The 25712-nt window shown below is 38.0% G+C and overlaps 1 protein-coding gene across 8 annotated transcripts in view; it reads right to left on the bottom strand.

The window, feature by feature from the left end:
- Positions 1 to 25712, bottom strand: part of MOB3B (MOB kinase activator 3B) — a 324421-nt gene that overhangs the window by 62917 nt on the left and 235792 nt on the right. For all 8 annotated transcript variants that reach the window (XR_011168757.1, XR_011168747.1, XM_069090475.1 and 5 more), the window contains one exon: positions 20474 to 20676. Coding sequence is in view for 6 of the 8 variants with exons in the window: in XM_069090475.1 (XP_068946576.1) it covers positions 20474 to 20676 (203 nt within the window). In the remaining 2 variants the exon portion in view is untranslated. The remainder of the gene's footprint in view (positions 1 to 20473; positions 20677 to 25712) is intronic.

The raw sequence follows: 25712 nt of genomic DNA on the forward strand, positions 1-25712 counted from the left end.
AGCCCAGGCAAAAGATGATAAGGTTCAGGACAAGAATGATTGTGTTGGGAGATGGTGAGGTGAAATCAACAAGACTTGGGGACTGATTTGAACCCTTGGAATCAAGGAGAATGAAAAAATCAAGGATGCTTCCTAGATGGTAAACCTAAGTGACCGGAAGAATGATGATGTCCTTGACATCAGTGGTAAATTTGGAGACATGAGTAGGAGGCAAGGAAGTGGAGACAAGGAATACATACAGCTTTTTTTTCTAGAAGTCTGGCTGAGAAAAGGAGAGATACAGCCTGACCCTTGTATCCACTGCCTTTCCGTGTGGCCTGTTACATTTTTTGATATCTACAACTGTTAAGCAGTTTTCCATTTACTGAGCCTAAATATACCCTTGTAACTTCTACCCACAATTCCTAGTTTGGTTTGATGGGTCAAGTAGAACAAGCTTAAATTCTCTGCCACAAATACTTGAAACACTTGAAGAGAAGTATCACGTCCTACTTCAGTATTCTCATGGCTAATGTTTCCTTCCCCTTCAGTCAATCTTCATATGATATTTCTGTAAGGCCCTTCACCAGTCTGGTTACCTTCCTCTGAAAGCTTTCCAACATCTCAACATCCTTGAAGAACACTTCTATGCATTAGAGTAAAAAGAAGAATTGCTGCATTTCCAGATAGCATAACAGTCAGATTCCCCTTTGCTCCCCTTATACACACTTTTCCCCCTTGACCTCAGCTCTACATTCTGGGGGCAAATAGCCATTTTTACAAATTTTTTTCAAAGGCAAATAATCACAGTAAGCTTACTGGACACAGATCCTACACATGGAAGACTTTCTCATTATCATACTAGCAAAGCATTCTCTATTTAAAAGCAAAATGAAAAGAATCCCTGAAAAGGGGGGGGGAAAAAGTAGGTTCTAGGACGAGAGCCAACTGAAGCAACAAGGAAGAATAGCAGAACTTCTAAAAGGCTGATATCTGTACTCTTTAATTATTTCTGCCAATATTGGAGAAGAAAATTTTATGCTTTTTTCTTTCTTATTTCACAAAATCTTCAGTTGAAAACATTATCTTTTTTGGTATACAATGCCATATTCTTTTACTGCAAATGTCAGAGAAGCCATTATTCAAAAATAACAAAACTTGAGGTCACATTAAAACTACATCCATGAGACATTAGATATCTTCCTGCAGAATTAAGTGTAAACAGCTGTTGATTCATGTGCCAAAGATGGCATCAATTCTCTATAAAGACATAAATTTAAAGTATAGCTCCTAAAAGATGAATGGAGATCAGATCTAGTTGTGAGTGGGGTCCTCAATGTAATTTCCCAATTTTTAATCATTAAGCTATAAAACTAAATCAGCAGTACCAGAAGGAGCCAAACTTCCATTAGACTCATGCTGATTTGCCCGTTTTCAAAGGTTAATAAGAGAAAATTATATGAGCTCATAATCTATATTCACTGACACAAAGAGAAAATGCTATAATATTACATTGCAGCTTGCTCCACAGATAAGGAGACTGCTGACATGGCAGCCTGTTTCTGAAAGACTATATTGTTTACAGTAAGAGTATATAATAACAACAGCTGCTTAGGGTTTAGGCCTGGCGATGACAGTGCCAAGCAACCTAAAGGCAAACTGTTCTAGGAGATACACGGCATTAGTGCAGTGATTACATTAATTATTTCAAGGAAAATCAATGACAAAAGAATCTTTGATTTGTTCTATCATTTCTCCAAGATGTATATTCTTGATGGAGATAGGATATATAGAAATATACATGGTGAAGCTGATGAAAATAAAATAACAACTGACTTCTTTAAGATCCTTGCCCCTTTCCCTGTCTTCTCACGCTCACACGACTCCATGTGTTTGAAGACGAATGGATGCTTTTTATTAGTCCATTAACTTGCCCGTTAGACAGCAAGCTTCTCGAGAGCTGGGACTGTTTATTTTTATTGTTTTTGGCTTTCTTTGTATACTTATCATTTAGCACAAAGCCTGGCACTTGAGAGGCACTTAATACATGCTTCTTGACTGACTTACTGACTAAATTCTGGAAAAATTCAATTCAGCAAATGTATTAGGTATGAAACGTATGCAGAACACTGGGCTGAATGTCTAGAGATGAACAGATTTGGATAAACCATGGTCATTGCCTTCCAAGAGATGATTTGTGAAACAAAGTGTATTGCATCAGTGAGGACTGACTACCACTCTTTGACCTCAGATAAATATTAACATTTGCTTTAAAGAGAATATTTCATTTCCCTTTTAATCTTGTAGAAACTTTTCAAGGGAGATCAAATTGGCAACTACTAGGTTAAGATGTTCATGGGTCACAGTTTTCTGATCTGTAAAATGGGAATCATCTCACATTAAGCTGCATCTGCCTTACAGGGGTGCGATGAGAAAAGCACATGAAAATATGAAAATATGAAACTATAGAAATGTGAATTATTAGTTCTTGGAGGATCTGGATTTAGGACTAAAGATTTCAGATTACTGCTCACTAGCGGCGGTGAGCTACTAAAGCTTTTCTACCTACCGTTTAAGGTTCACATGTTTGACACATTTATGTAAATTTGATCCTCATGATGATTTTGTGAGGTAGGCATTATTATTATCTCCATATTATAGATGAGGAAACAGAGGCTAAGAGAGGTTAGGTAACTTGCCCAGTCACACAGCTGGGAAGTATTTCCTGCAGCATCTAAACCCAGGTCTTCCTGAATCCAGCTCCAACAGTCTATTCACTGTACCACCTACCTGCTTCTAAGATCAGAGACATGTGGTAGTAAAACTATTCTTTTTTTTTAAGTGATCGGGGTTAAGTAACTTGCTCAAGGTTACACGGCCAGTTATTTTTTGTGTGGGTGCCGAGTATCTGAGGCCAGAACCGATCCCAGGTCTCCGGACCCTGGGGCCGGCACTCTTACTGCGCCACCTGGCTGCCCCTAGTAAAACTATTCTGGCAGTGATAGGTAGGAAGAATTGGAATATAGGAAATTGTAAGGAGGGAAATCAGTTACATCATTGCAATAGCCCAGGTAAGCTACAATAAGGGTGCAAGAATAGTGAAGGTAAACTCTCAAGGACTTGGCAATGAATAGGATAGACAAGGCATCTAAAACAAATAACAAATTTAGCTTATTAATAGCTTTAAACTTAAAATTGAGCTTAAGACTTTTTGGACACTATATAGGCAAAAGAATGACTTCAAGATATCAAGCCTAGAGGTGGCTAGGTTGCTCGGTGAATAGAGCACCGGCTCTGGAGTCAGGAGGACCTGAGTTCAAATCTGACATCAGACACTTAACACTTAACTAGCCATGTGACCTTGGGCAAGTCACTTAACCCCAATTGCCCTCCAAGAAAAAGCCAAAAAAAAGATATCAAGCCTGTTTTATGGCACTGACATTCACTACTTTCTTTTTTAAAATATCACTCTCATCTGACCCATCTCCTAACTCTCTCCCAAATAGTAATAACCCCCTCTTGTGACAAACAAGATTGGTGAAGCAAAATAAATCCACACAATGGTTTGTCTGAAGAAAAAAAAGTTACAATTTGAATTTCTTATTCCAAGGGATAAGAAGTCATGGAAAGATGTATGGAGAAAAAAGCTATATCTCTGCAGGTCACAGATCTATCATTAAGTACAAAGAGTCAACTTTGCTCCAATTTACCTGTTTGGGACTTTCGTAAAGTGGACCATACATTTCTATCTAAACAGGAAACTTGTATTCAAATCCTGGAACTGACACTTACCAGTTGTGTTGTCAAAGACATGTTATTTTGAACTCTGTGATACTGATTTTTCCTACCTTTAAAGCTTAGGTGGTAATAATGTAATGCATTAAGATAATTCTTATATTACTTGCCTGATAGGGTTGTTCTGAGGACAGTGAACCTTACAGTGCTAGCATGTAAAGTGGAATTAATATGATTGTCACAGTCAATATTCTATGCCATAAGGACCCAATGAAAATTGAAGTTTTGTTATGAAGGCTGCATCAGTTTCAAAGAATGGGTTTGAGTGCCATAAAATCCAAAGGGAAAACACTATTTTTTTCTCCTTTAAAGAGAATCATGAATGATTCCCTATATTATACTTCTCCCTATTTTTAAAAATATTTAATTTTTTTCCAATTACCTATAAAACTTTTAAACATTCTTTTAAAATGTTTTGAGGTCCAAATTCTCCCCTTCCTCCTCTTTCCTCCTTAATTAAAAGGCAAGCAATTTTATATAGGTTATACATGTGTAGTAATACATAACACATTTCCATATTTGTTATGTGGTACAAGATAACACAGACAAAAAAAACCAAGAAAAAATGAAAAAAAAAGTTTTTTTTTTTTTTAAAGTATGCTTCAATCCACATCTAGATTCCATTGGTTTTTTCCTCTGGAAGTTGATAGCATTTTTCATCACGAGTCCTTTGGAATTGTCTCAGTATTGCTGAAAACAGATGAGTCTTTCACAGTTGATAATGACATAATATCGCTGTTTTTATGTACCATGTTATCTTGGTTCGGCTCATTTCACCTTGCATCAGTTCATGAAAGTCTTTCCAGGTTTTTCTGAAAGCATCCTTCTTGTCATTTCTTGTAGCACAATCATATACCACAGCTAGTTCAGCCATTCCCCAACGGATGGGCATGCCCTCAATTTCCAATTCTTGGCCACCAAAAAGAGCTGTTGTGATACCTTCATTTTTTTTAGCGGTTCTACTTGCTAGTTCTTTACTGGACATTTTATTCCACATGGCCTTCCGCGTCCTAGCTCCTCTCAAAGCTGAGTTCAGCTACCTGCCACACAAGGCCTTCCTCTCCAGCCGCTAGTGCTCACCACCTTAAATTACTTTGCGTTTGCTTTTTATATGTTTTATATTTCTCAGATAATGTTGTTTGTGTAGAGCATAGGCACAGATGTTCTACATGCTTCCAACTGACCATGTGCCCTGACTCAGCGCTGAAGATGCAGCGGAACGATGATTCAATACCTTTGCTGGTCCCTTAGGGAGAGGTTGCCTCAGTTTCAAAAGGAGTAATGGTGTCTTACTCTTTATTTCTTCAACTTTCCCATGTGTGAAGAAGCTTTTTTTTTTCACTAGAATTTCCATAAGAAGGTGGGGGAAGGGCAGCAACCTTCCTCCCCCCCCCCCAGTTTGGCAGAGTGGCAATTGCTCCCATATACCAGCCATGATTGGCTCTCATTTAAATAAGCAGAGCATGAGTCTTAAATCCCCTGACTACCTTTTCTGCTTTGTGTTTGCTTCCCTGAATACAAGTGACCAAAAAGCAATTCCAAGATGAATATGTTCAGCCTTAAAGGCAACTTTGTGAAGCTGAAAGGCAATAAGAGTCTGGGTCCTTTGGTCAGAGTTTACTATTTTCAAGAAGATAACATTGATGAAGTGAGACACTTAGCTCATGGCTAAGCTTACCTGAAAAATGGAACCTGGGAGAGAGTAATCGTTTGGATGGTGTAGAGCTTGTTTAGCAATCCCGCAAACTATACCTTCTTGATGTCCTAATATCAGTGTATAAGAGTAATGTTATTGCTGCTAATTCTTTAAGTTTTATGTAACTGTAGGCTTATGAGTGTGTGTTTTTATGAGAAATACAAGAAATGAAAAGTTATTATATGCCTGGTTCATATCATACATTGAATACTTTTCTATTCCAACTTTAGATATGTGTTAAACTTGAGTTATAAGTAATTTCCACTGGGACCCTAGAGGTGTCAAAAAGCCAGAGTGTGAGAAAAGGTGCCTAATCCCTTTCATTTAAGGCCAGAGTCTCCCACTGGGAAGAACCCATTTACTATGCTGGTTGGTCCAGGGAATACAGAACCCCTAAAAGAAAGGAAGAGGGTACAGTTCCCCAGCTCCTAGATCTAACAGTGGTAATAACTGTTGCACTTAGAACGTATATATATACATGCTATGTCTCTAAATAGAATATAAGTTTCTTGAGGAAAAGGAATTGTATCTCTTTGTATCTCTAGTACCCAGCATGGTGCTTGAGATGTAAATATTTAATAAATGCTTGTTGACTAATTGAAGATTTCAGAGGTCTGAGGGAAAGATGAAAAACATACCTTTTTTGGTGTTAGCCTTTATATGAACAATTTGCATATTAAAACAAAACAAATCTGATTCTCCACTTTTCCTCAAAACACATATATGCATGTGTGTGCGTGTACACATACATACAGAATTCATCATCCTTTTTATTTTAACTTTCAACTGGCTATCTAGCTATGCATCTGAAAGAAAAAGCCCAGGCATGAACAAATGATGCATAAATGAAAGCTGGAACGAAAAGTAGCTTTTTTTGACCACACTAATGATTGCCCAACACAATGCAGTTCATTGAAAATAATGCCACGAGTCCTTGCCAATTTTCAGATCAGACCTTTTGTCTGCCAAACACTAAAGCTGCCACTTAGAGGATCTTCAGCAGCTCACTACTTTCCACTTCAGTTGCCATTAGCAACCACCAACAGCTGATTCGATTTTAGCCTTTCCACCCCCCCCCCACTTCCTGCCCCCTGCCCAAAAGCCTGTCACAAAGTAAAAATACTCCACCAAGGCAAGCTCTAGACACTTGCTTTGTATGTATAAGCATCTCATAAGTCTCAGAGAATCACAGTGCCTCAGAGGTGGAACGCCAGCCCTGGAACAGTCCCTCTCCAACATCCTCAACGAGTTGTCATAATGTCTCCATTTGAAGATCTGCAGTCACAGGGAGCTCACGGTCTCTCAAATCAGTCCCATCTGATTTTGGACAGTTCTTGTTATTTACCAAATATTCTGTATATCAGCCATTAATCCACTCCTCTGAAGCTTCCATCCACTTCCTCTTACTCTACCTCCCGGACCAAGCACCATAAAGCTAATCCTCTTCCACAGGACTCCCTTCAAACACTAGAAGACAGACTAGAAAACCCTAATTCCTTTCTAATTTTTCTTTTCTCCTGGTTAAATGTTTTTAGTTCCTTTACCTGCTCCCTATAGGCTATGGTCTCTAAATAAGATTTGACACAAGTCCATTCAAATTGTATGTTCTTTGCGCATACCACATTAAATAACGACTTTACTGTATATACTATCATTTGGAGGGAATTCGTTGTTAGTCTCACTTTTATTGACTTTGATTTAAGCTTTGTTTGAAATGGGAAAAGTCTATGTAGTTATGCACTATAAAGGTAATGTCATGGGAAAAAAAAGCTAATGTGAACATACAGCAATACAACCACTGTTAACCATCCTATTAGTATAGCCTCATAAAGAGGTGGTCTGTATGTGTGTGAATGTATGTGTATTTGCATTGCTTGCTAATTTTGAACATTTTATGTATAAAATCAAGGTTAAAAATGTGTGGAAGCTAAAAGCTGCCAAAAAATTGACTATATTTCGCAACCATTCACTTTGGAAAATATAATATAATAAATTGGTAATTGAGATAAACCGAGAACACATAGTTTAAAATATTCAACAAATTAAATTTAAATGTAATTTAAATTTTACTGTCTAACTTTTAAGCAGAAAAATGTCTTTGTGATGGAGAAACACAAAACTGGTTTGAAAACACCCTGAAGTAGCTAAAACCACAGCAATCCAAGGTAATTAAAGATAGTGGGAAAATATGAAGTAAAAAACAAAACACAAACTAGAAAACACGATCCACTACGCATATCACTGAGATATGTAAGTACTGTTATTGAAAGAAAGGAAAAACTATTTGGTTTACAAACTAATAGACTGAAATGACATTTTGAAAGCATACATACATTATACATTAGCAAGATAAAACAATTGTCCCAAAGAAAATCAGATACAAAACCAAAACTAAATCTGGAGAAAAGAGAAATTAGAAAAGGCATGAAAGCTATCTTCAAACAAACCCAAGTCTGACATTAAAAAAAGGTAACTGGCTTTGTAATAAAGTGGCTTATGGAATCACTAAGTGCAAAGAGCCTCGTTTGATAGATGAAACACCTACAGCTTACAGCTACTGATACTGTAGCATCATATGCATAGGTAAGGAGAAAGGAAAAGACTGAACTCCTTTGTGATCAATTAGATGAGAAATTAGTATCTTCCTATTTTTTACTGACACTAGAAAAAGCAACAGATATCGTTAAAGATCACCATATGATCTCACACACATATGGCTGGCATGCACATGTGCATGTGTGTGTATATATATATACACACATATATAAAATGTATAAATAATATCTGGGCACATATTATATAGAGATATAAATATGGATACGTATATAATTGATGTTGCTGGATCTGATATTAGGTAAGATTTGCTACTTTGCAAACTTACTGATGACAATGGTACAAGAGAAATTTTTAATGTAATTCTCTATTTGCATAGTTTTATGAAAAGTTGGGTAGGTGAGATAATTTTTTGTAGCAGCAGGTAGCATTATTACATAATTTCTAAACCACTGATAATGTAAGACAGTCTGTCTCTGTCACACTTCTGAGTGGGTGCTCAGATCATGAGGCATAACTGGCAGCTTTGTGCCCTCAAAGTCTCAGGTAAATAGCTATCTTCTCTTTGTTAGTGACTTCAGACTAACAGAATCCCCTCCTCCTCCCTTTTATCTCCCTCTTCCCAAGCCTTTATTCAGTAGAATGTAGGTGTGAATAATATACTGTGGGAGTTTTCATCATTGTCTGATACATTTATTGAGTGTTTCTTTGGTGTGAGTTTCATAATATTCCAATTGTGTGTATGTGCATGTGTGTGCATACACACATATGAATATGTGTGTATACATATATAGTATGTATATATGTGTGTGTATCTATTTATAGATATAGATATCTTGTTTGCACATGCTTGTTTTCATGTTGTCTCCTCCACTGGATTTTGACAGGAATGGTCTTTGATTATTGTTGTACACTCAATTCTTAACAAAATACCTGACATACATTAAATGCTTATTCAAATGCTTGATGGCTTGACTACAAGTTTTCCTTAAACTTTAAACCATCCATAGGGCTGCTCTAATTTTCTGCTATCTTTTCTCTTCTTGCTGCTGTTTTTTTCTCCTCCACTCTTTCTACAATCAATGCTTCTGTCGTTTCTTCAATTCTCCCTGTTATCCATTGAGAGTTTACCTTCTATTCTTTAACAGTATTTGCCTGCCACACTCTGTGATCTGTCCAAACTGGCCTTCCCTATGTTTCTCATACACTACTTTCCAGCTGCTGGATCCATGTCTTTTTCTCATTATCTGTTCCCTCTGCCTGGAACGAACTCCCTCCTTACTTCCATCCACTTCATTGATTCCCTCTCTCCCTTTAAGAGGCGTCATCTTGATGAAGTCTTTTCTGTTCACTATCATCACCACCATCACCTGGTTTCTCTTTCTTTCTCAAACTACCTTGTATTGAACAGGACATCTCAAAAAAAAATTACCAAAAAAAAATCACTGAAAAAAACCTTATGTTGTTTTGTGAACTACTTTCTTCCTTCTTTGTTTCTTTCTTTCCTTTATTGGGCACAGACAATTGGGGTTAAGTGACTTGCCCAGGGTCACACAGCTACTAAGTGTCTGTGGCTGCATTTGAACTCAGGTCCTCCTGATTCCATGACCAGTGCTTTATCTACTCTGCCACGTAGCTGACCGTGAGTTTCAAATAATAAACTGAATTAATTTATCATTTTAATTTTAACCTCATAAGGCCCCTATCATGCATTGTATGTGTGATAGTTCTGGATGATATATTTTTAAAATTTTAATATTTTTTTCTAATTACATTAAAATAATTTTCACCTTCATTAGAATTTTTTAAATTCCAAATTCTCACCCTTTCTCCTCTCCCCTCTCCTTTGAGAAGAGGAGCCATTTGATGTAAATTATGCAAGTGCAAGAAATGAAAAACAAATGAAAAAGTCATGAAAAACAAATTTCCATATTAGCCATGTTGCAAAAGAAAACAGACAAAAATGAGAAAAATAAAGTAAAAAAATATACTCAATCTACATTCAAACTCCATCACTTCTTTCTCTGGAGGTAGATAGTATTTTTTATCATAAGTTTTGGAATTCTCTTGGATCATTGTATTGTCGAGAGTAGCTGAGTCATGATCATGATACAATATTGCTATTACTATGTACAACATGCTCCTGGTTTTGCTCACTTTGCATCAGTTCATGCAAGTCTTTCAAAGTTTTTCTGAAAGCATTTTGCTTGTCATTTCTTGTAGCACAATAGTATTCCATCACAATCACATACTACAACTTGTTCAGACATTCCCCAATTGATGGCTACCTCCTCAGTTTCCAAGTCTTTGTCACCATAAAGCTACTATAAATATTTTTGTACATATAGATCCTTTCTTTCTTTTTTTTGGTTTGATCTCTTCAGGATGTAGACCTGCTATTGCTGGGTCACAGGGTAGGCACAGTTTTATAACCCTCTGTATGTGGTACTGGATGATATTTTCTAAGAGTAGGAAGTCTGTGCTTGGCCACTTTGGTCACCTAATCTATTTCCATTTGATTTTCTTTTTCAGTGGAGATATTTCAAAACCGTCATCGGTGAATCAAAACCTCAAATTCTCTGTACAATCTTAAAGTTAGGATTACAAATTTAATCCTTTCAGTCACAGAGCAACAAATGAATGAAAGTTTTTACAAAGTTCAGAAGTTGACTACAGTAGCATATATTATACAACATGGTGGCTATGCTGAATTTTATTAAGAAATCTAGCAATATTTTAAATGTTAAATAATTCACATTTAAAATGATGCTTTCTCAGTCACAGTATGCAATGGCTGATTTTGATAGACTTATCCCTTTTCAGCAATGTAAGAACCTAAAACAATTCCAAAGGACTCAAGATGGAAAATGCCATCCACATCTATAGAAAGAACTATGGAGTCGGAACGCACAGAGAAACAGATTATTTTCTTTTTCTTTTCCTTTCTCATGGTTTCTCCCAGTTATAATTCTTCTTGCAACATGACTAATATGAAAATGTGTTTAATAGGAATGTATGTGTAGAATTTATATCAGATTGCATGCTGTCTTGGGGAGAGAGGGAAGGAGGGAGGGGAAGAAAGTTTAAAACTTATAAAAGTGAATGATGAAAACTAAAAATAAATAATTTTAAAAATTTAAAAAAAGAAAAGAGAAAAATTTTTTTGTGATTTTGTAGCCTTTATACTTCTGAATTTCTTAAAGCTTAATACTGCACTAAGAATTTTGGGACACCCTGTATACATGTATTTACTCACTTTATGCTTGTGAATAGGTAGCTTCATGTCACAAATGAGGCAAGGTTCGTCTGGTTCTGCTAAACTGTTTAATTTGCTCTTTGCCACCTCATAAAGGTACAGGCACTGTCTCCCCTCTGGTGACCCTTGCATTAGGCTCTAGTTATGACAGTTATAATGGAGATGACTCAATGCCATCGACTTCAGCTCATTTTGGGGAGAGAAACATTTCCTGCATCTCCCATTTAGGCCACTTTTGACTCCAAAGGCCCAGTAAGCTTGTTGCCTAAATATATATATATGAACTCTGTATACCCCCAAAGGATTAGTGTGTAATTTCACTGATACCACTTTGAAAAAAAGTTTATTGAAGTTTCTTTCAAGTTTCTTTTAAACTTACCCTCTCCTGCCTCTTGCTGGAATTCTTCCTTATAACCAAAAATAAACAAACAGCTAAGGAGAACAAACCAACACATTAACTTGGCTGGACAGAATATGGAGCATATTCTGTACCTGGAGTCCACTATCTCTCTCCAGATGAAGGAAGAATATTTCACACGGCATTATCTGAATGCTGATGTCTTTTAGTGGCATTTTCCTTTACACTACGGTGGCCAGTATGTATGCTGCTCTCTTTGTTCTGCTTTCTTCCCTCTACACATCAATTTATGCAAGTTTCCCCAAATTTTCTTGAATTCCTTATGGTTAATTTTCATTTCTTGTGGTAAATGAGTATTTCATTTTATTCATATATCATAATTGACATATATCATGTTCCACCTGTGCCCAAGTGATAGACACTTTTGTTTCCATTTTTTCCATTTTTTGTTTTATTTGTAACTGTAAAAAAGGATGCTCTGAGTATTTTGTTATATATGGTGAATCTTTCTTTCTATCTTTAACCTCCTTAGGGTGTAGTAGTGATAGAGGGTATCTACACTTAGGAATGAGCCTCAATAAAACAGCGTAGAACAATGAGCCCTGCTCTCTAGGCACACTGCACACAGATACTGGGAGACCGAGGAGTAATCACCAACTTTTAACACACTAACATCAAAGGCATACAATGGCCCAGAAGATGCAAAACTGAATGGATTAATTCCAATTGTATCTAATGAACACATGACCAATAATGAGATTCCCAGGAAGAGCTCTTCTTCTTAAGATCATAGCATCATTAGGAGCACAGACGTCAAGCCAGAAGAGATCTTATATGACTGAGAGACACAGTGGGTAGTTTTGGAGTAGGAGTTAGGAAGAACAGAGTTCAAATCCAGTAGCTTATTTTGTGCCAGAGAAAATGAGTTTTTAGTCACTTTTCTTATAGAATTACAAAGTGCTTTCCAGGACACTTGGACCAGTGACACTTGTTGGCCCGCAATGCTGTTGCCTTTTCATAGGCTTGATTTTCCTACCCCATGTTCCTGTATTGGGCAAGAAACTGGCTAGGCAAAAATACCTAAAGACAGTACACCAAGAAAACCGGTCACAGCCTGCCCCATGCATTTCCGGCTGGGACACTTGCCTGAGCCATTCTCATGGAGTCTGGCCTAGACTACTGGCCCAAGAATGCCAAAGTCAGTTCTTGCTTCTCCCACACACAAGGGCTATTGTGGTGGACGGGAGAGCACTGGTGCTTGCAGAATCACTGAAATTAGGAAAGCAGGCAACGTGACCCTCACCAAGTAATTTTAATTAATTAAATTAGTTTAATTAAACAAGCTTAAGCGAAGTATTTGCATTGCAGTATTTACTGTTGCTGCTCCATTAAGCTCTCTATCATACCCCATCTAAAGTGGTGGTTCTTACTTTGTTTCTGGTCAAGGACCTCTGACAATCTGATAAAATCTATAGATTCCTTCTTAGAATGATGTTTTTAAATTGCACAAAGTAAAATACACACAATCACAAAGGAAATAAATTATGTTGATTACAAGTTCAAAAGACTTGAAAATTCAAATTATCAAAAGACACACACAGAAAAAACAGAACAAATTCACAGATTCCAGGTTAAGAATCCTTGATTACAACTGACTAGGGAACAGGGAACTACTTTAAGGGTAGATGCTTGAGTTACTGTTAGGGGATTCTTATGCCCAGATTTGCTACTCACTTTCCCCCGGGGACTCATTTTCTTCCTTTACAAAGACTTCAGGGGCTAGTTTCTCCCAGCAGTGCCTCCAGCATCAGTGAATGAAGTCACCCTGACATTTTTCCAAAAGGCCCAGGGCACAACTGGTAGGTAGCTCATTATTGGTCATGTGTTTACTAGACACAACTGGAATTAATCCATCCAGTTTTGCATCTTCTGGATCATTCTATGTCTGTGATTACAGACTTAGATGCAAAGTTCTACCTCCTCTGCCAGTAGCCTTAGACTCTAGGACTTCATGACTTAACGCAATGCCTCTTTTCATGATGAACTGCTTACATTTTACCTGCCACTGATGATCAGCTTTGTGCAGCTCTTGATTTGATATGTTCATTTACTGGAAGATTCTATAGCAGAAGATCCAATTATTCAGGATCTGTGACCACTAATATCTGCTTTTAATTATAGACTGAAACTCTGAGAAGCAGATTACTGTGGGTAGTACCAGAAAGTTGGGTATAGTGGTACAGGATAGAGAGTATGAGGTTTGCAGTCAGAGGACTTGGGTTCAAATCCTGACTCTACTATTTACTACCTTTATGACCTTGCACAAGTCACTTAACCTGTAGGTCTCAGCTCCTTTCACCTGTAAAATGAGAAAACTGGACTAGGTGGTGGTGGTGGTAGAAGCAGCAGTAGTAATGATAATAACAACTAGCATCCCTATAGTGCTTTGAAGGTTTTTAAAGCATTTAGATATGTTATCTTATTCTGTCCTTACAATGATCCTTAGAGGAAGATGCTGTAATTACCCTCATTTTTCAGTTCAATTGTTTTTCAGTCATGTCCAACTTTTATGACCTCATTTGGGATTTTCTTGGTAAAGATACTGGACTGATCTGGCATTTACTTTTTCATCTCATTTTACAGATGAAGAAACTGAGGCAAACAAGGTTAAGTGACTTGCCAAGGGTCACACAGCTAGTAAGTATCTGAGGCCAGATTTGAAGTTAGGAAGATGAATCTTCCTGACTCCAGACCTGGCACTCTATCTGCTGCACCACTTAGCTGCCAATCCTCATTTTACAGGTGAGGAAAGTGAAACTGTGAGGTTACATAGCTTTCCCAGGATAGGTTTCCCAGCTTGGAAGTCTCTGAGGCAGGATTTAAACTCTGGTCTTCCTAACTCATAGTCCAACACTATGTGTCTCTGTGTCACAAGTCTTCTGACTTGAAGTCTGTGCTCCTATGATGCTATGATCTTAAGAAAAGATCTTCATGGGAATCTCATTATTGGTCATGTGTTTACTAGACACAACTGGAATTAATCCATCCAGTTTTGCATCTTCTGGATCATTCTATGTCTGTGATGTTATTGTGTTAAAAGTTGGTGATTACTCCTCAATCTCCAAGCATCTGTGTGCAATGTGCCTAGAAAGCAGTGTTCTGTGTTCCTCTACATTGTTTTATCAAGGCTCATTCCTAAGCTCAGATACCCTTCACCACTACTACAATGCTTACAATTTACAGACAGCATTTGAAAAATACACAAAGAAATCGAATCACCAAATTTCCTTCTACTTCCTTACTTTGGCGGGGACCTAGATCTCCATGAAGCATACCACATGTCTTGAAATTTTATCTACTGATGTTACCCCTACATTTTCTTCTCCCCTTGCTTCAAACAACCAGAAAGTTGGCATACTCCTTGCTTCTAATACTATTTTAACTTTCTTTCTCTACCTCCATTGTCCAAAAAGCTTTCCTCTCTAGAAGTCTGTGCAATCCTTCTCATTTTCATTGATGGTATCATGTGCTCTATCTACATAATGTTCCAAGCTTCTCAACATCTTTCATATTCAGGTTCCTGGTCTTTTCCTCTGTCTCATCTTCTGCAATCCTAAATGTCTTCAATTCGATACTCCGGCTATACAACTCCTCAGTCTTCTCGTCTTCCAAAAACTTCTTTATGCAATTTTAGTTACACACCATAATGGCCACATCTTGTAATTATTTCACTGAGTTTTGCTTTTGTTTCACAGTCATTTCCACATTTACCACCGCTGCCTGCCATATCACTGAGCCCTCTCTTGTAACTATAACAACAAAATGTGCTGAAGAATAGCCAACCAATAGAATTGCAACTAAAACTGTACACAGGATTATGCTGTAGAGCTCCCCACCTCTCGGGAAGAGGAAAAAGACTTTTCTTTCTTCTGGGACCAAGATTAGTTATTATCTCAGTCAGAGATTGTCTTCCTTTTAGATTTCTTCTCATTTACATTAGCGTAATCACTGTGTATACCATTCTCTGCCTCAGCTTGCTCTTTGGGAACTATGTACCTCCCCGGCTGTTTCCGAGATAATAAAAATCATTTAAAAATAAATCAGGTGCTTGCTTTACTCTGTACCATTGCATACAAGAAACATGAGAATTCATGTTTCTTGGAATCCTTACTTGTCACTTCTTACCATATATTAAAATCCCATTCGTATCCCAGTTGTTGGGTTTTTTTTTTTTTTGCTATTTACCACCCGATTAGCTCTCTCTTTGTTTCTCGTCCGTTGCTACGACAAAAAGTGTCACCACAAAAATTGTGCTATATTTGTATTCTTTCTTTCTTTCTGTCTTTGACGATTACAGGGTATAAATCCAGTAGTGAGACCTCTGAGTCAAAGGGTATACTAGCTCTGTAACTTTTTCATATAATAATTTATAATTTGTATTCAAGAATGGTTGGCACAATTCACAGCCTCTCCACATTGACTGTTTCAATGTTTTGTCAAATTTGTCAACTTACTGGGTGTGCAATATTTCTCTGTTCTATTCATTGTTTATAGAACTCTCACTGAAACAGTACCAAGGAATCTTAAGACAACTGAACAATAGCACTAGGAATTCATATGATGCTGTACTGAGAAGGTCGCAGCAACTTCAGTGGATATTCTCATGGGAATTTTGGTATATAGTCTCATTTAGATTCTCAGCATCTTTCTCCATAACCTGCTTCAACTTCCTCTTTATCAACTACATACCTCCCCAGCTATTTTTTAGACAATAAGGATTATTTAAAAGTAAGAAGAGTAAAATAAAACACATGCAAAATTTGTTAAGAATTGATTAGATCACATCTGTCAGCTGAATTCTACGCTGAAGAGGACCCAACAATCTACTTTATTCAATTAGTGCTTGGCCCATTTTCTAATTACCAAAATCGTTTAAGTTTGTTTCTTGCAACTGTAAACTTTCTGGGTCAGTTTCAGTTGTTGGATTTACATGAAAGTTTATTTGTCATGTCTGTGTTCATTTCAAGGTCCCAGCCCCATTTACTCTTCTTGCTGTTGGCTGAAAGAAATGACATATGTTTCTGTGGGTTCCCAGGCTCCTTGTCTAGGCAACAGCTGACAAGCAGGCTCCAAAATGGATTGATGGGACTAATCTTGTTAGCTGCCACGCTGTGCTCCCTCATTCAGCAGACTAGACTGACCTCTCTACCATTTCTAAATTCTAAGCAACATTTCATTTAAAGGGCTGGAATTACAAGAGACATATGCCAATTCATAACATCCACTAGTCCCTGTATCACTTAGAGACTGAAAAAAAGATTGGGAAGCTACTATTCCCATCTAATCCAGGCTCTGTTCTATGGTTTTCTAATGTAGGTCAGATGCCTTTTCTGTTTTGGACCTTTGGAGAAATTTGATCTGGAGAAGACCTGGGGAGGAGCTGTCTTCTTCAAATATTTAATGAGATAACACATGGAATACTTGTTATATTTTGTTCCAGAAGACAGAACCATGAGAAATGGGTGGAAATTATAAAGCAGCAAACTGAGGCTTGATGTCAGGAAAAATTAATAAAGAAATACTTCCTAACAACTAGAGCTGTTCAAAAATAGAATGGGCTGCCTTTGAAGGTGGTGGATTCTTTCTCCTCAGCAGTCTTTGAGCAAACGTTAAACAACCATTTGTCAGTATGTTATAGTGGTGATTCCTGATCACCAAGGTATGTTATGATTCTTAAGACAAGGCAGATCCTCTTAAATCTACTACCTGTTGCTTTTCTTAATCTTTCTATTGAGAATGCCCCCTTTTCTATGAGAGTGTACCTTCATCAAAGACATGACTCTGATACAAGGTGTATAATCTCTTTGAAGGCAGAAGCAGAGCTTCCAAGGTTGCACAGGTAGCATGGGGATATTTAGTAAATACCCTACATCAGAGTACAGGCAATGATGAAAAGAGGAGTAACATTTCTAACTAGTAGCTAAGGAAAAGAAGAAGCATAAAGACAGTAGTATATCTTGGTTCAATCTTGGAATGCAACAATATAGAATATAATTATAGACGTGAGGGAACATTGGGAATACCAGCATTCAAAGGCCTCAAAGACATCTAAAGAACAGGTATGTGTTTTGTGAGCAGCTCACCACTGAATGAGGTAGTATCTGGTGGATGCACAAGTATGGTCAGACTGCCACTGATTAGTTGGAAAAATCCAATAGTTGGCCCAATGATCTATCCTTGGCCATCTTCTCCTTTTTTCTACACTATCAATGTTCAGTGTGTTCTTCATCTGATAACGACTACACTTATAGTATACAATGGCTGATTAAGGACATCTCCAATCCTAAAAAGCCTCTGTTTTGACCTTCAGACCCACATTTCCAACTGGCTATAATTGGAAACAATACGGCATAGAGAGACGGTCAAGAAGACTTGGTTTAAAAATCTATGCCTGACACTTAATAGCTGAGTGGTCTTGGGCAAAGCATTTAAGCACTCAGACTTTGTTCATGTGTAAAATGGGGATGATAACTAAAAATGAGAAAGCATGTATGAAGCCCTTAATAAACTTGAGAGTCTATAAGCAATGGTTATTATGATCATTACAAGTTACAGTCACTTACATTTAGCACTTCAGACTTAATGTATCCCAATCAGAGCTCACTATCATCATCCCTAAACCTGCTCTTCATGCTGATTTCGCTTCCTGCTCTCCTATTACCGGAACCTTTAGGTCATTTTTTACTTTGTTCTCTCACTCAACTTTCATAGACAATCAGTTATCAGGTTTTGTTGTTGATTCAATCTCCACAGTTATCACTTTCATCTCCTTCCTCCTTAATTTTGACCATCGTACTTCAGATTCTCATGTAACAGCCTGTACAGAATATTCCAGTAGCCTTCTCTATAAGTCTTCCTTTTTCAGGAGGTGATTGGTGGATTCTTTCAACCTCTATTTTGCCCTCTGGTTGTAAAACATCGGGGCAGTTTTCTTTGAGAACTTCCTGGAGGATGATTTCTAGCTTCTTTGTTTGATCATGGCTTTCAGGTAGTCCAGTAATTTTTAAATTATCTCTCCTGGATCTATTTTCCAGGTCAGTGGTTGTTCCCATGAGATATTTCACATTGCCTTCTATTCTTTCATTTGTTTGGATCTGTTTAACAGCATCTTGATTTCTCATGAAGTCATTAGCTTCCATTTGCTCCAATCTAATTCTGAAGCGATGATTCTCCTCATTGAGCTTTTGAGCTTCTTTTTCCATCTGGCAAATTCGACTTTTTAAGGCATTCTTCTCCTCATTGCCTTTTTGAGCCTCTTTTGCCTTTTGTGTTAGTCTGTTTTTTGAGATGCTATTTTCCTCAGTTAGGCTGTTAACTCTCAGTTCATAATTTTCTTACATCGTTCTCATAGTTCTCTTCCCAATTTTTCCTCCACTTCTCTTATCTGCTTCTTAAGGTCCTCTATAGCCTGTAACCAGCTTGTATTTTCCTTTGAAGCTTTTGGTACAGGAGTTCTGACTTCACTGTCTTCCTCCTGTTCCATGCTTTGTTCCTTTTTGTCCCCAAAATAGGAGTCTAATGTTGAGATCTTCTGTCTGCTTTGTTTCCTTTGCCTGGTCATGTCACCCCTCAGTCACTTGAATCCTGGGCTTTTTGCCACAATAGGAGTCTGCCACCAGACAGGGGAGCTTCCATCCCAAATGCTGGGGTTTTCTCAGCTGCTGGAGGTATTAGATAGGTGCCCTCTCTGAGGTCTCCACACGCTCTGGCAAGCTGGTCACACACCCCAGGATCTCCATCCTAGACTGCAATCCAGATCCAAGCAGGTTAAAGCAAGAGAAATGACCCCGCAGACTGGTGCTTGGTCCCCCTACACTCTGCAAGCCAGGAGCTGAAGCTGCTACGTGGTGCTGCCTGACTGTGCCAGAGTCTCAGGGGCTTCTTGCCCAGGGGGCAAAAGCCACACACTCCCACTTACTGGATCCCAAAGTCCAGACTGCACTGGCCTCTCACTTTGTCCTTCACATCTATGTGTTGACAAATCTGGAAACTGCCACAGCTGCTGCTGATCTGGAGTCCTTCTGGCCGGTGGCTGGACAGGCCTGCCCTGGGGCTAAAGCCTCAGCTTGGGGCTGGGCTCGGCTCCCAAAGCACTGCCCTGGCTGATTACTGCCAGCCTGCTGGGCTGTCCTCAGTGGGAGGTTAGCTTCTCTGTGTCACTTTGTGGGTTGTGTAGCTCCAAAGTGTGTTTAGAGTCCCCTTATTACATGGATTGGGGAAGGTGGAAGCCGGAGCTGCATGGAGGTCCTGCTTCTATTCCTCCATCTTGGCTCCACCCCCTTGGAAACAAACCTCTATTAAGTAAATGCCTAGTATGGGTCAGACAATGTGCTGAGCACAACTTTTATTCTACCTGATTCTCACAACAACCCTGCAAGGTAGGTTCTATTATTATCTCCATTTTACAATTAAGGAACTAAGGCAAAAAAGAGGTTAAGTAATTTGGCCGGGGTCACACAGCTAGTATATGTCTGAAGCTGGATTTGAGCTCAGGTTTTCCTGACTCTAGGCCCAGTGCCCCATCCATTGTACCACCTAATTAGAAGAATGGTGACCAAGTAGAGTGTTTGGATCAAGGCATTCATGGCATGAAACCACAGAGAAGTCAATTTTCAAGACTTTCTAGTAGCAATGGGATCTCTGCTGCTTACAGAGAACAGAAGCAATCTCTGAATATATGAAATGGCTAAATTTTAAAGCTACAGTTCTAGAAGCTCTCCTCGCTCTTCTCCAGCTCTATGAGTGAATGACAACAGTCAGCACTTGCTTCACTTACCAAGGGCTCTAGCTCCTTGCGGTCTATGAGGTTCATCTCTGTGACAAAGTAATAGAAGTGTTTGTAGCAGGTGTTGACATGGGCTTCCGCACCCATCACAATCACACGATCAAAATGATGGATGTAGACATGTACAAATACCCGGAAAAGACGACACAGAATCTTCTTGCAGATCTGAAGAAAGTTCCTTGGGAAAGGAACACCTAAAAAATAAAGAGGATGGATTCGTGACATGCTGGACCTGAAGGACAGATACACTACCAAAAGGGAACTATTCTGAACATAACAACACTTAAATATTGTTCTTAAAATATCATCTTCTGTTCTGATACCTCTTACTCAGTAAGCTACAACTCACAACAGCCACCAAAATTTTAAAGAGATAAGAAAAAAGGTGCAATTTAGGGACATTAGAATTTCAAGTCAAATCATAAAGATGTAATTCTGTTTGATATAGCTCTCACAAGGGTACTCAAAATGCTATTTTAAACCTCCTATTTATTTATTTGTCTCAACTTAGATAAGCAAAACACGTTTTGCCTCTCGTTTTAGTGTGTTCATGTTCACAGTTATCCTCATAGAGAAATAAGGTGGCTGGAACTCTAATCTAAGGCACATAAAGCTGAGTGATTGGCCTGGAATCATACAGAAGTTTTGCTTAGTTATCTTAATTCAAATTTGGCTGCCTCAAAACATAGAATCAGGGACTCAAGGCCACACTTTTCCTTTTCCAAATTCATAGACCTACCAGGACATTGTGGGACATTGACTATTAGAAGGGTCTTATTGTGTGTAACAGAAGGAGTATGTCACCAAGGAGCAGAAGCATAACCAAAAATTACAATACTCAGGGAGGGTCTCCAAATTCTAAAGAAGCCCTAATAGCTGCTGTCACTAACTTAAGAGGATTATTGGAGCAACAGTCAAAAGAGAGAGGGGTTCTGTAACTGGAAAAGCAGGACTAGCGGGAATAGACGGAACAAGAGTGACATTTCTACAATGATAGCCCCACGCATGATTACTTGCAATTATTTTTAAATGAAATACAAATAGATAGATACATAGAGGAACTTAAAAAGGATTTTGAAAAGCAAATAAGAGAAGTGGAGGAAAAATTGGGAAGAGAAATGAGAACAATGCAAGAAAATTATGAAATGAGAGTCAACAACTTGACTAAAGAAAATAACACCATAAAAATAGACTAACTCAGATGGAAAAAGAGGGTCAAAAAGCCAATGAGAAGAAGAATGCTTAAGCCAAATTTGCAAGATGGAAAAAATAATCTCAAAATCTCACAGAAGAGAATTATTCCTTCAGAATTAGATTGGAGCACATGGAAGCTAGTGACTTAGGAGAAATCAAGATACTATTAAATAGATCCAAACAAATGAAAAAATAGAAGGCAATGTGAAATATCTCATGGGAAAAACCACTGACCTGGAAAATACATCAAGGAGAGATAATTTAAAATTATTGGACTACCTGAAAGCCATGATAAAAAAAAAAGAACCTAGAAATCATCCTTCAAGAAATTCTCAAGGAAAATGTCCCTGATGTTTTAGAACCAGAGGGCAAAATAGAGGTCGAAAGAATCCACTGATCACCTCCTGAAAAAGATCCCAGAAAGAAAACTCCTAGGAATATTATAGCCAGATTCCAAAATTCCCAGATCAAGAAGAGAATATTACAAGTAGCCAGGAAGAAAAAATTTTAATATTATGGAAACACAATCAGGATAACACAGGATCTGGTAACTTCTATATTGAGGGATCAAAGGGCTTGGAATATGATATTCCGGAGGGCAGAGGAGCTGGGATTAAAACCAAGAATCACCTACCCAGCAAAACTGAGTATTATATTTCAGGGGAAAATGTGGTCATTCAGTGTAGTAGAGGACTTTCAAGGATTCTTGATGAAAAAACCAGAGTTGAATAGAAAATTTGACATTGAGATACAAGAAGCAAGAGAAACATGAGAAGGTAAACAAGGAAAAGAAATCATAAAGAACTTATCAAAGTTGATCTATTTACATTACTACATGGAAAAATAATAATTGTAACTTTTCTCAGTATGAAAATAGTTGAAGGGAATAGAAATGTACACACACACACACACACACATATATATATACATAGGAAGGTATATGGGTGTATGAATATATATGTGAATATGTATACATATATATGTTTACAGGTATACATAGATAGAGGGCACAGGACAATTTAATAGGAAGGGATGATACTTAAAAGGTGAAATTAAGAGGTGAGAGGAATATAATGAGAAGAGATGGGGAGAGACAGAATGGAGTAAACTGTCTCCTATAGAAGAGGCAAGGGAAAATGGTTACAATGGAGGGGAAGAACAGGAAGGCAAAAGGGAATGGGTCAAACCTATTCTCACTGAATCTGTCTTAGGGAGGGAATGACATACACACTAAATAGGGTATCTCACCCTACAGGAGAACAGGCGGGGAGGGAATGAGAGGGGGAATGATGGAAGAGAAGGCAGGCTGGGGGGGAGGGAAGTTGGAAGCACCCACTTTTGAAAGGGGACAGGATCAAAGTAGAGAATAGAACAAGTGGGTGGTGGGATAGGAGGGAGGGAAATATAGTCAGTCTTTTACAATATATCCACTATGGAAATGTTTTGCATAGATACATATGCACAACCTATACTGAATTGCTTACCTTCCCAGTAAGAGTGGGTGACAAGTGAGGAAGGAATGAATCTGGAATTCAAAGTTTTAAAATCAAATGTTTAAATATATATATATATACATATATATTATTATTATTAATATAATTTACATGTAACTGGGAAATAAGATATACAAGCACTGGGGCAGAGAGAGCCGCTGTGCCCTACTGGAAAGTCAAAGGAGGTATGGGAGAAGATATGGGAGAGGGCAGATTGGAGGAGAGGATATCCAGTGGGATCACTATATTGGGGTAGTAGGTAGGGGAAAAACGGGAAGAAAATCTGTAACTCAAAATCTTGCGGAAATGAATTAATGATGTAAACCAGAAGTTAACAAACCATTTGATTTGGAAAAAAAAAAAATTCTGCACTTATCAAGCAAGTCCAAATGTTCTTTTGATATTATTGGAGAAAGTTTAAAAAAAATAAAGTATTTTTCAGTGGAACCACATAATTTATTTTATACATACATATCAAAAATATTATTTGATTGCTTTGATAGTAACGTTTTGTTGGAACTCACTCTTAGACCTGAAAACCATATTCAGTTATATCCGAGAGTGATGCTAAAGCATTTGGTGCTAGGCAGAATAATTCTTGACACTGTCATTAGTGGTGTGTTTTAGAGATCAGTTTTCTACATAGATTTCACAATATTCTCTCTATATTTGGATCCATTTTTTTTTTCATTTTTTCAAATGCTTTATGAACTTCTGATTTACATAATTCATTTCCGCCAGATTTTGAGTTACAAATTTTCTCCCCGTTTTTCACCTACCCACCACCCCAAAATAGCAATCCCACAAGATATCCCCTCCTCCAAACAGCTCTCTCCCATATCTTCTCCCATACCCCCTTCGACTTTTCCAGTAGGGCATGGTGGATCTCTATGCCCCCGTGCCTGTATATCTTCTTTCCCAATTACATGTAAAATAGTATTAATAATAGTATACATATATATATATATATATATATAATTTTAAACATTTGATTTTAAAACTTTGAATTCCAGATTCATTCCCTTCTTCCCTTGTCATCTACCCTTACTGGGAAGATAAGCAGTTCAGTATAGGTTGTACATGTGTAGTTAATACAAAACATTACCGCAGAAGATATATTGTAAAAGACTGACTATATTCCCCCCCTCCTATGCCACCACCCACTTGTTCTATTCTCTACTTTGATCCTATCCCTTTTCAAAAGTGAGTACTTCCAACTTCCCTCTGCCCCAGCCTGACCTCCCTTCCATCATCCCCCCTCTCATACCCTTCCCCCCTATTCTCCTGAAGGGTGAGATACCCAATTTAGTGTGTATGTCATTCCCTCCCTGAGCCAAATTCAATGAGAATAAGGTTGACCCATTCCCTTTTCCTTTGTATTCTTCCCCTCCATTGTAACCATTTTCCCTTGCCTCTTCTATATGAGTTTACCCCCATTCTGTCTCTCCCCATCTTCTCTCATTATATCCTTTCACCTCTTAATTTCACCTTTTAAGTATTTTCTATTCAACTTTGGTTTTTTTCATCAAGAATGCTTGAAAGTCCTCTATTACACTGAATGACCATATTTTCCCCTGAAACATGATACTAAGTTTTGCTGGGTAGGTGATTCTTGGTTTTAATCCCAGCTCCTCTGCCCTCCGGAATATCATATTCCAGGCCCTTTGATCCCTCTGTGTAGAAGCTGCCAGATCCTGGGTTATCCTGATTGTGTTTCCACAATATTCAAATTGTTTCTTCCTGGCTGCTTGTAATTTTCCCTCCTTGATCTGGGAATTTTGGAACCTGGCTATAACATTCCTAGGAGTTTTCTTTTTGGGGTCTTTTTCAGGAGGTGATCAGTGGATTCTTTCAACCTCTATTTTGCCCTCTGATTCTAAAACATCAGGGCAGTTTTCTTTGAGAACTTCCTGGAGGATGATTTCTAGGTTCTTACTTTGAACATGGCTTTCGGGTAGTCCAATAATTTTAAAATTATCTCTCCTGGATCTATTTTCCAGATCAGTGGTTTTTCCCATGAGATATTTCACATTGCCTTCTATTTTCTCATTTGTTCGGATCTGTTTAACAGCATGTTGATTTCTCACAAAGTCACTAGCTTCCCTTTGTTCCATTCTAAATCTGAAGAAATGATCCTCCTCATTGAGCTTCTTTTTCCATCTAGCAAATTTGGCTTTTTAAGTCATTCCTCTCCTCATTGCCTTTTTGAGGCTCTTTTCCCAATTGAGTTAGTCTGTTTTTTAAGGTGTTATTTTCCTCAGTCAGGCTGTTGACTCTCAGTTCATAATTTTCTTGCATCGTTCTCATAGTTCTCTTCCCAATTTTTCCTCCACTTCTCTTATCTGCTTCTTAAGGTCCTCTATGACCTGTAACCAGCTTGTATTTTCCTTTGAAGCTTTTGGTGCAGGAGTTCTGACTTCACTGTCTTCCTCCTGTTCCATGCTTTGTTCCTTTTTGTCCCCAAAATAGGAGTCTAATATTGGAATCTTCTATCTGTTTTATTTCCTTTGCCTGCTCATGTCTCCCCTCAGTCACTTGACCCC

The sequence above is a fragment of the Petaurus breviceps genome, unplaced genomic scaffold, assembly GCF_028583685.1.
Source record: "Petaurus breviceps papuanus isolate PSGF00001 unplaced genomic scaffold, PetGlider_PUasm1.0 125, whole genome shotgun sequence".
Lineage (NCBI taxonomy): Eukaryota > Metazoa > Chordata > Mammalia > Diprotodontia > Petauridae > Petaurus > Petaurus breviceps.